Raw genomic sequence first — 12,092 nt, 5'->3', positions numbered from 1 at the left:
GGGATAGCCAATTGCAGAGCACCATTTGTGTATCAGCCTTCGAGGTAGTCTGGCGGTCGGAGAGGGCCATTCCACCTCACAGATGTAGAAACACGGAGACTTAGGGGCATCCTGTAATCTGCCTAGGGGCCCACCTGCAACTGTTTGAATAAATGTTCTGGCCACTGGGCTAAGTACTTGACTCAACCTCCGTTGCTCGCATTAATGCTCAAAGCAGACCTGTGAAACTTCTGTCACTGAAACGGATATGTCCAGTGTCACCTAAGGAAGCAGCGGAAACAAACCTCCAAAACCGTGAGGCTAGAGTCATGGTGTTCTCTAATGTGCTGGACCCTTGGACGGTGTCCAGCGATTCAGCTGAGGGTTCAACCCCTAGGATGCAAGGTCAGCTCCTCCCACTGTGCAAAGCTGCCCTTATGTTGCATAGTGGTGCCAAGGTCAGCTCCTCCCACTATGCAAAGCTGCTCTTTCTTACATAGTGATGCCTTTGTAAAGCTGGTCACTTCCCTGATCCTTCGCTCATATCTTCCTGAGAAGCAATGGGCTGTGCTAGACCTCAGGGCCACTCTGCTGCCTTGGTCCTGTTATTATAGATGCTGGCGACCCGGTAGCAGGACAGGCAAGCTGGGGGCATTACATGGACAGGAGTGCAGGAAGAATAACACTATCAGAGCTCCGAGAGCCTCGCTCAAGGTCTCCCCAACTCTTCACTGCCCTCACCCCCTTTAGGTTTCTCCCTTTATTCTTTGAAGTCCTCCAGTGAAGAAAACCCTCTAGGGCTGATCCTTTCCATACCAACGGGGATGATGGCCCCGCCATGGCAGACCTATTCCTGGCCTCCAGCTCCTAGCATCAGTTCCTCATTCCTAGTTTATCCCACTGGTCCTGTGTACAGTGTTTTCCAAAATTCTGGAGTCAGTAGCGGAAAGCTACACGTACTCTATGCTTGGCTCATTTTAATTTCTTCATATTTCAAGTGAAATTTTCATTTCAAAGTCTTCCAGGTCTAGAATCTGGATTCCTCTGCCTCACTCTTTTCCACTTGTTGTGCAATGCAATTCTGCGCAAATAAATACTTTCCTATGTAAAAAGCATTGATAAACAGTGTGTGAAATCTACTGTGCACACTGGGCTGGGTGCTCTAGGATTGTGCAGAGGAGATACCTGGGATGGTTTAAGCCATAATCCCCCTCTCCCCATAGGATCAGGAGTCTGAATACTTATCGCAAGTTGGTGGCTGTGTGTGGAAACTTAAAAGGTGTGGCTTGTCAGAGGATGTCACTAGAGGCAGAATTTGAGGTGTCAAAGCTCTGAACAATTCCTGGTTCACTTCCTTCTCCTCCTGCTTGAGGTTCAAGTCATGGGAATGCTCAGCCCTCGCCTTCCAGCTCCAACCACCATGTCTGCTCCCCGCGTCCGTGCTGTCTCTTTGCATGGTGGACCTAACCCTCTGGAGTCATAAGCCCCAAACAAACCTTTCCTTTTTATAATTGCCCTAGCCATGGGGTCTCATTATGGCAACAGGAAAGTAACTAAGAGAATACCAGCATATGATCCCCATGAGGGCTGATCCTTTAATTACGCAGCCATGTTCCTTCCACCAAGTATATACTGCACATGGCACATAGGCATTAGCAGACAGTTATGGAAGAAAAGAGGAGCCTGTCTAGGGTACCCCTGTAAGTTTCTTAGCCTCACAGAATGCTCTCAAGTCAGCAGGACTTCAGAGAAATTAGCTCCTTACAGAGGGAGTATCACGTGCCAAGAAGGAAAGGCTTGGGATCCCCGTCCTGGGGACGTGGTGAGTTGCCAAGTGTAGCCAGAGGGGTGAGTTTGAAGATGGCTGGGTAGAGTTCAGAAGCCTGCTGAAATGCCTTCACTTGTGGGCTTATCAACAGTGCACTCCAAAAACTTTCTTCCTCTGCATACACCCAGTCTTATCAAGGAGTTCTGTACGAGCTAAACAGAACCCACCCTCAGAGGATGAAAGAGCTCTGAAACTAGCATACTCTAGAATTTCTCCCCAGCTACAAGGCAGACACTGAACCTCACTGACTGAACATCTCATGGGAGGGACTGAGGAGGCCCTCCTGCTAGTCAATGTGGCACTAACGACCATTCTGTCCAGAAAGGGACAAACCTTCTATAATTTAGCCTTATATTCCTAAAACATTCACTCAGGGGAGTTTGCCCCATCTCCCATTCCTTGGGTGAAAAAAACTGAACCGTGAAGGAGAAGGTTTGCCCAAGGATGTGCAGCATGTTGGTGGCAGGCTGGCCTCTGGCCCCCAACCCATGCTCCCCACTGCACTGTGTTCTCCTACAAGAGATTTGATAAGCAAATTATAGACACTCTCTCTTCCAATGAACTTAAAATCAAAGGCTAAAACTATTTCTGAATCATTCTTCTTTAGATGGGAAAAAAAAATAAGGTCTCTCTCAACTCTAACCCTTCAGACCAACTAACCCTTTGGCTCCGTCCCCCCACCCCCCAGAGTTCACAAGATAACTAGCTTATCCTTTCCTCCAAATGCAGTTTTCTCTAAAAGAAGAAAAGAAGGAAAAGAGGATGGTAGGGAAATGTAGAAGAATAGTGGAGGGAGGTTTTGGAGAAAAGAAAGGAAGGAAGGGAAAGAGGATAGGAGAGAGTCAAGGAGAAAGGCTAGCATGCTGGAGACCAGAGAACAGGCAGGGAAAAGAACCAAGTCCCACTGCTAAGCTATGCATGCTTAATTCCCCTTACTCACCTGAAGCTCCCTAGCAAAGGTTTATTCATTCATTAAACATCTGTGGGGATCTGGGGGGGGGGGGGCACACGTACGAGAGTCTGTGCCCACGCAGGTGCATGCAGGTACTAGGCCAGGGACCAGCAGCCTCCTCTGTCACTCACCACCTTGTGTCTTGAGACAGAGCCTCTCACTGAGTGGGAAGATTGCTGTTTGGATAGGCTGGGCAGCCAGTGAGCTCCCAAGATGTACCTGGGTGCCCTCCTCCTATGCTGGGGTGACAGGCATCTTTGTGGCTGTGCCTGGAATTTTACATGAGTGGTGAGGATTCCAACTAAAGTGCTCGTGCTTGCACTACAAGCACTCATACTTACCCATCTCCTCAGGCCGTTAGACACTTGACAGACATTTATTCACTCAACAACCACTTACAGAGCTCCTAGGTTACACATTCTAATCATAATCAGGAGAACAAATACAAACGAAATACTCATTTAGCCTTGGGTGCTAAAGACACTTGTTATTGCATAAGGTGCCATGTCCCAAATCAAGTAAGCTCTTAATCCCACTTATTAAAGGAATAAAAGGAACAAAATGTTTCTCTATTCTAGATCCCTGCCATAGGAAATTCCTGGAGGAAATGAGTTTATGAAATAAAAGTCAGGGAGAAATGACTTCTTAAACAGGGAAGGCACCTGAGAGTAACCAGCTCTGGGCCTCGGTTTCCCAGGCTTGCCTTGGAAGACATAGATGAGCTCAGAGGAAATTTGCAGCAACAACATTCAGTGCCTCTGTAAGCCCAGTTCCCAGAAGCGTATGGGAATTTATATTCAACCTCTTCTTAAAAATAACTACTGAATCATTCCTGTCTGCCTTTTCAAGGTCACACACCATGTTGTTGTGGATTTCTCCTGGGAAACCTGAGAAGGGAGGGAGTTTAATTCTAGCTTTGATTGGTCTGCCTTTTGGCTTATACAACAGAAAAACATACAATTATCCCATTGACAATTACAGTCTGCACACTTCACCACAGTCACAGAAAATGACCCTCGGCAGCAGAATGGCAGCCACAGCAGGGAGCACACATGTAAGCCATTACTGACTCAGGGATGGGCTGGCCTGCGATGGCCCCCACTGGGTCTCCATACCAGGCTGGACAACCAGAGGACCACTCAACACCAGCTACCAAGGTACCCAACCCTGGTCATCGAGGACTTCTGCTTAAAAAGAATTCACAAAACAAAGAGGTTCTCGGTCAGGGAAAAGTCACAGGTGCAGCAAATCTAACTCAATCAAAGGGAAGTCACCAGATGGAGTGTGAGTTTCTTGCTGGCAGAAATCATATCCAAGCCAGTCATGTGAGTCCTCAGCTACAATGTACCATACAAGGTATGTGACGTATGCTCAATAAATATTTGAACAATTATTTCACAGAAGGCTAACGAGCACATGGTTGCTTGATTCGTTGAGTATGTGATGTGTTTGGATGGTGCCACAAGAACACTATGGAAAAACAGGATGGCTTGAGTCTCGTCCAGCACTAGGATAAAAGAGTCATCTTAGCTCATCAGTTCTGTCACCATCCCAAGCCTCAGTTTCCCCATGGGATGCAGACTCATCAGTGTTTCCAAGCTTCTTGTTTCTAGAAAGATGTGTCACATAGCTGCTGGAAGTATCATAACCCGAAGTCTTCATCTGTATTCTGGGCATGTCCTCAGAGCCTTCCTATACCAGGCCTTTCATCAGAGAGAAACCGGACCAAATGTTTTTCATAGAATATGATGGTTAATATTGCTCGTCAGCGTGCCTGGGTCTAGAGCAGTAGTTCTCACCTTCCTAATGCTGCCACCACCAATAGTGTAGTTCCTCATGTTGTGATGACCCCAACCGTAGTGTTATTCATTACCACTTCATAATTGCAATGTTGCTACTGTTATGAACCTGATTCACAGGATATCTGATACGCAACTTCCAACAAGATCACAACCCACGGGTTGAGAACCATTGATCTAGAGTCTCCTAGGAGACCAACCTCTGCCCATGACTGTGGGCAAGTCTCCAGATGGGGGTTGATTGATCTAGAAAGACACAGCATCCATGTAAGTGGCGTCATTCCATGGGTTGGAAGAAAACAGAGGAAGCAAGCTGAGCACCATCATTTATCCCACTGGTTCTCAACCTGCTTTCAGGGGTCAGACTTCCTTTTCACAGGAGTCATCTAGGACCACTGGAAAACACAGATAGTTACACCACAATTCATAACAGTAGGAAATTACAGTTATTAGGTAGCAATAAAAATGATTTTATGGTTTGGGGTCACCACAACATGAGGAAGTGTATTAAAGGATCACAACATTAGGACGATTGGGAACCCCTGACTTAGCCCTATCCACTTCCCAACTCTGGACATAATGTGATCAGCTTCATGTTCCTACTCACCTGTTTTCCCTTCCATGGACTGTGCCTTTAAACCGTGAGCCAAAATATGCCCTTCCTTCTTTAAGGTAGTTTTTTGGTTTTGGTTTTGGTTTTGGTCTGGTATTTTGTCACAGTAAGAAGGAAGTACTGATGCATAGAGTTGATCTGCGCACAGAGTTTGTAGGTCGCAGTGTTGCGCTGCAGCAGCATGCACTGTAAGCTCCCATACGCATGGAACACATGGAAACAGAACATCTCCTTGGCTGGTCAGAATGGAAGGACTCCAGTGAGAGTGTGGCTCATGGCTTCTGGTTGGTGGAACCTCTAGTTCCAGTTGACTCTTTTCCTTGACCTCTACTTTGCCTAAATCAGACGAGCAGACCTAGCCTACTGGCTTCTGACATCTACACTCCAGTGGCAGAGCAAGGTGGAACCAAAGTACTAGCCACATGGGCCAGTGGGAAACTCTGATTGCAAAGCTCCCAGTGAAGTCAGCTGGATTGCCACAGAGCCAGCACTGGAATCCAGTTTAAGCCCCTGCCCAGCCTTCTCTGTCCCACAAACATCGATCTCCAAGGGCCTCCCAACACCTACGCTGGACTTTGAACACTACCTCAAAGGCTGCTTCCAAGGGAACCTGACCTATGACTTTCTCATTTGCAAAATAGAAATAATAATAATTACATCAGCCACAGTGAAAGCTCAGTGAGTAGCAACATGCCATAGAAAGTGCTTGTGTATGCAAGCCAGTGATGAGATGTGCCCTGCGTAAGGCCAGCTCTTTGCCTAGCTGTGAGGACCATAGCACAATTCCCCACTAGAGAGGCCTCCGCAGCATGTTGCAGTGATATCTACTGTAACCTGTCTATGATATAGTATCCAGTTGAACAAACTGGGCCTCTCTAACACCCTGTAAGCATGAACTAGCTTTCCCTGTGAGCAAAGCCCAAATATACGGCCCAGAACATACCTGATGGCGGGGTCTCCAGACCCAATGGTTTTATCCCCCAAGTATTTCCAATTAGCTTTGCAATGCTAGGTTAGGAATATATGAAAGGAAACAGCCCCCCTTCACTGGACTTCACTGTCCCATCAGAAATACAACACAAGGACACTGTAATCCAGCTCGTGCACAGGTCACAGCTCTTATGCCCGGTCTCAATGCCTCGAGTTTCCAAGGTGCCTGGATAAGGCAAAACTGGATTCCTGTATCATGTTCGTGCAATCTAATTTCTGCTTCCCCTTAAAATTTCTGAGGGCATTGGAAGCTGGGGAGAGGAAAAGAAAGGTCAGTGGGTAACCAAGGAGACATAAGGGCTGCCAAGATCTGACCTCATATCCTTTCTCCAGGGGAACCTATACCTCATCTGAAGGAGAAGCTAACCAGCTGAGGAGGTCCTATGTGCCAATGGGTTTTAGCTTCCACCTCGTGTGTGTGTGTATGTGTGAGAGAGAGGGGGGGGGAGGGAGAATGAGATTTTACAGTCACATAAGAAACCACTGACGTAAAAGTACAAATTTCTCACAGTTCATAGATAAAGAAATTGGCGTTCAATTAGAGTAGGGACCAGAGTCAAGCCAAGGCACTCTGTCCTCCTCACCACTGTCCGAAATGCTTCTCCAGCCTAAGAACAGATTTTGTCTGACTCTCTCAGGGCCCCATTGCTGGAACTGCTGCTTTTCCACGGCCCAACTTAATGTCGCACAGGGCAGGGGTGGACAGCGCAGTGGCAGGCAGACTGTATGTATGCTCTTCACCAGGCCTCTCCCAGTTGTTTTAGGTTTACAATTATAAAAGAATTGTGTTGTTTTACTTATTGGTGAGGTCACTCACAGATGGGGAAGAGGGCCAGAAGGGTGGATGCCACAAGAATTCTTTAACACCTACACAAAGCGACCTTGACATTAGCAGAGAGCTGTTAAACAGTAGTCTCTCCTCATATCTCTAGATATTTTGCATATATTAATTTGATTAGCCCTACATCAACCCCGCATGGTATGTGCGGTCATTAGCCCCACCCTAAACATGAGAGGACTGGAGGACAAACGGGGCTCCAGAATTGTCACCAGCCACATGGTGAATAAGAAGTAAAAGCCAGCTCTAAAGCCAGGTGGACACATGACCATAGATGAGCACATTTGATTATGTCCAGAACACACTACACCAGCTATCCCGAGCTGAGGCAGCCCTATCTCTCAGGCACCCTGACAGTCATGTCTCACCATTTCTGAGTTTCATCACACAGACCATGCAAAGATATGATCCCTTATTTTCTGCTTCTGGCTATACAAGAAACTTCAAATTATACTTCTAACAGTGTTCTGTGTCCTCAGGAACATACAAGAACTGTGTATCTAATTTCTACACCTCTTCTAATGATGGCTTTGGACAGCAGGCCATGCCATCACAGACAGTGATTAACTCTGTCCCACTAGGGAAACTCAGCTAACAGACCATCCTTTTTACTTTAAAGAATCACATTATTTTTTAATGTGTCCACCTATCATCCATCATCTATTAATACACACACATACATACATACATACATATATACATCTATTCAAAAGTCAATTAAGCAGTATGGAAATGAACATGAAGTAATTCAGCTCTGGTTAAAAGTTCCAGATACAGAAAAGGCGAGATATAAGCGAAGCCAACCAAAACATGAGAAAATAGAACAACACAGGACTTAACAGGATTATGTTTTCTCTAAACAGCTCATCAAAATGTCTCAAAAAAAAAATCAAGAAGCAGTATTTTAATTACTGCTGACTGATAGGGCTAAAGGCAAAGACGCTGTGATGATGGAGGGTGTAACAGATCCAAGGCTAATGCAGCTACCAGAAGTCTGGAGCACCAGGTCGCCCGGCTCCTCTAGAGGCCAATCCTACCCCAGAGTCGCCAACTGCCCCAGTTGTCTGAGCCTGAAGAATTTCTAGGGGCATGCAGCCCTCATGTCAACCACGGCAGTCCCAGGAACTGCTCATCAGGCACAGATGTAACACCTTGGACTTCCACCCCTGCCTCTGGCTCAGGGCTCCAGGGTCTGCCAGGTCAACACTGCAGTAGTAGCTCTGTGTGGACTTGCCGGCTGGGTACAGGCACCTTGGTGGCCTCACATCTCACCTGCAGACTCAATACTCTCAGGCGTTCAGTCTTCACACACCGCTAACAGCACCCTCCTCCCACTGCTCACAGCACCCCATTCAGTGCAACTCCTGGGTGGGATAAGCTGCGGAACTTACCTCTGCTCTTGCAGAGGAATGGAATCCAGGTGGCGGCCTCCAGGCAGTGCCATCATGTTGATCCCAATCCGCAGCAATGCCTGCCCACAGCGGTCGGGACCCTGAAAAGACAGGCCAGGACGGGTCTGTTGAGAGAGGAGGTCCAGCCTCTTCACTTCTCCATTCTGGGCTATACGGAGGCAAAGTGGACGGGGCAGAAGGTCTCCCAAGCCTCCTCTTCTTTTGAGCTGATTTACACACCCATGTCCTCACACAGGTAAGGCGGATCCCAGCTCTGACCTTCTTTCCAAATCCCTGGCTTACTACAACCCCCTACGAGCCTTCCCTTTGCCCTATTGCCAAATATTTGCCCTTTTTGTGTGTGACTGACTCTGGGCCAGCAAACATTGTGCAGGATGTACGCATATTAAAGAAGCAGCCAAACGCATCCCACTTCAGATGACGTCATTATACCTGAACGGCAAGTGGAGAGCTCAGGATGTGACCCAAGTGTAACTCTCAGGCAAGGTTTTCTTTCTCTAAGCAGAACCTCCCTGTGAGACAGTCTCTCTCCTAGCAGACCCAGGAGATGATGGAAATCTACTTCAATGAGAGCATTATGTAGTCATGAGAGAGCTAGCTGCAGAACAGAGATGGTGTGCCGAGAAAAGTTGTCTGGGTCCCCAGATCACAGAGCCTCTGAATCAGGTAATCCTGTTGTCTAACCTATCTCTACCCTCCTCCACCCTCCCTCCATCTAAGGTCATCATGTAACTTCTCATTGGTTAAGTCAGTGGACATGAAGGCCTGTGTTCTGTAGAGCCAAAGGCTTGCCAATGGAAAGATGGATGGGCTAACAGACTTCCAGTCCTGGAACTGAAAGTGCATTTGGCTTACTTGAACCTCCCTGTAACATGTTACAGGGTCAAACCTCCTTCTTCTCAGCTCGCCTCACCTCACCTCACCTTGCCTCACCTCACCTCACTCCTACAGCGTTTCAGAAGGAATTCTCTCCACATTCCCTCTTCATTATCTTCCTGTAGAGTGGGCTTCTAATCCAAGCAGAGAGTGGATGGTTACTCTTTTAATAGCAATACTATTGCACTGGTAGGCATATCTTAGCAGGCAGGTCCTCACTATAGCTCATGCTATTCACAGTCGGGTAGAAGCATTGATATTTTTTTCTCCCAGAACTATGAAAGCTGGCCAGGAGGAAGAAAATTCCAGCTCAGACCCAACTTGATTTCTCAATATCTTATGACCCAAATGTATGGTATCTTCAGCAAGAAGGTCTTACAAACTCAATCTGTTGGGCAGCCAAGAGGATTGGTAATCACCTTCAATGTTCTGGGTCAGGGGGGCCCTAGAAGGCTCTAGAACATAGAGAGTATAGGGAAAAATCCAAGTTTCATGTGCATTGGTGTAAGGGTGTCAGATCATCTAGAACTGGAATTACAGATAGTTATGAGCCATCATGTGGGGCCTGGGAATTGAACCCCATTCCTTTGGAAGAGCAGACAGTGCTCTTAACCAATGAGCCATCTCTCCAGTCCCTGAGCATTTTTGTCTTACTTCTATATTTATCACAAAGAAGAAAAGAGGCAAACAAAAAGCATTGAAGAGGGCATCAAAGCCTATGGTAGGTTAGAAGACTGGGAGACCATTGGCAAGCAAAGGCCTTTTACAGTGTAAACCCAAGGATGCTACAAGGCAAGGAGATGGCCATGGAACACTGGGGGAAGAGCTGGATCTGATTCCATCGACTCTGAGCAACTCCAGGGAAGGACAGTAGCCATGAGCAGAAACCTGAATGCAGACAAATGTTTGGGTTTCTATGACAAGATTATATAAATACAGCTTGGAGATCATAGCATTCTGTCAGCTATTTCTAATGCATGTTCTTCATTCAGAGCTGCCCAGAAGGGGTGCAGAGGCAGCCCACAGGCTAGCAAACCTTTATTGGGGTGCTCTCTTGCATTCCATGTCTCTTTCCAGGCTGAGAATGTCCCTCAGGGACATCTAGGGCTCTTCTGTATAGCACTAAGCTGTTCACAGGCTCTAGTTTTCAGTTTGAGAGTAGCCACAGGACCGACCCTACACAATGACATCACATTGTCAGGAGTCCCTGCAGAACCATAGCTTTCACTCATGGGGATGACAAACAGGAGAGGGAGACCATTTAGAAGATCAGATAGCAAACACCAGGCATTTAACCTAGATGATATTTGGGGAGATCCCATAATAATAACTTTCATAGATAATATTCATGGAGCATAAACTATGTGACATGTGCCCTCTTAGATGCATCATATGCTATTAACTCACAGTATATTATTTCCATATATATATAGAGAGGGGGTGTATGTACTGAAGACATCGCAATGGAACTCATATTTGAGGCTGGAGGACAGGTGCTAAGCAGGTGAAGATGATGAGAGGCATGACTCCACTCCGTGGACGCTAGATCCATCTCCAAAGCCCTTCACTGAAAGCCCCAGCTAAGGTATCAAGTATGGGCCACTACCCTTACAGTGAGAACTGCTAAGAAGGCCGCTCTTGCAGAATTTCCTCACCAGTTCTCCACCTCCTTCTGATGCCCTTACACCTCCAGCATCCCACTGCCCTAGCCCCCACCCATCCTCTGAGCAAAGGTTCAGAGAGTTAAGACCAACCCAAAGCTACATAGTGTATCAGGAAACCGAGGACAGATTCAAGGGGACACCCTACTTCTTACACAACAGGGGAGATAAACTCAAACCCTGACTCTATGTGATCAGCATGTGACCTTGAAAGCTCAGCATCCCTCTGGGACAGTGGTTCCCTCAACTACTACCACCGACTCCAGAAGCTCCAGGAGGATTAGGAGGTCTAGGGGCTCTGGCATTGTACTTGGGTACATGAATGAGGAAGTGCCCTTTTCTTAACAAATGGAGTTGAGAAATGCAGAAGAGGTGAAAAGGGCACATGTAGATATAAACAGGCCCTCACCATGTCACTCCATGGATTCTCAGTCTTGTGCTTCCACTCCTTTGTGTCCCTTGGCTGTGTCTCCCACACTCTGCATGTCTGTTTGGAAGGACTTGAAGCCTTGAGTATCTCTGACTTAATTCAACTCAGTAGATCAGTTTAGATGGCTCAGTTCTGTTCCCAGATCCCATCCGAGGCAGCCTTTGCTTACCTCCACTTGGCTAAGGCAACTGGTCTCCTGCAGGAAACTGACTATTTACAGTAAAGTATTTCACTAGAACCAGCAAGAAAGGGTAGTTTTGCTCTCATCTAATGGGACAGGGCGGGGGGGGGGCGGGGGCAGGAGGGGAGCTCACCGCACAGCTGGAGTTGTTTAATCCGAGGAGTTCAGTACAACTGACCACATAGGAGTGTCAGTAAATACTGTGGGAAACAGTAGGTTCCAGAAGCAGCACCATAGGCTGCTTGGGGAAGGAGAGCAGGACAATTAGATATGGCTCTGGTCCCTTTTTCTCCAAGACTTCAGAGTGCACAGGTGGTAAGTGATGGGACCATCTCGCTAACCCATCATTCTAAGTCATCCCACCTTTTGAGCTAAAATGTCTCTCAGGGATACTGCTTCATTCGGAAAGCAAATAGGACTTTCCTGGTGCCCCCACATCTCTTCCCCATCTGCAGAATTGTAATATTGTAGGCATTAAGATAACCCATGGTCAAATATTGTTCCTTTGGTTTCTAACACGCCTCTACCTCCTA

At 47.0% G+C, this 12,092-nt stretch overlaps 1 protein-coding gene across 1 annotated transcript in view; it reads right to left on the bottom strand.

The window, feature by feature from the left end:
• Positions 1–8,624, bottom strand: part of Insc (INSC spindle orientation adaptor protein) — a 98,001-nt gene extending 89,377 nt beyond the window's left edge. Inside the window, exon 1 of the mRNA XM_051149258.1 lies at positions 8,391–8,624. Coding sequence (XP_051005215.1) covers positions 8,391–8,446 — 56 coding nt within the window. The 5' untranslated portion in view covers positions 8,447–8,624. The remainder of the gene's footprint in view (positions 1–8,390) is intronic.
• Positions 8,625–12,092: the final 3,468 nt, after the last annotated feature.

This window comes from Acomys russatus, chromosome 7 (genome assembly GCF_903995435.1).
Source record: "Acomys russatus chromosome 7, mAcoRus1.1, whole genome shotgun sequence".
Classification (NCBI taxonomy): domain Eukaryota; kingdom Metazoa; phylum Chordata; class Mammalia; order Rodentia; family Muridae; genus Acomys; species Acomys russatus.
The sequence above is the reverse complement of the archived record's forward strand: the minus strand, read 5'-3'. Positions and strand labels throughout refer to the sequence as shown.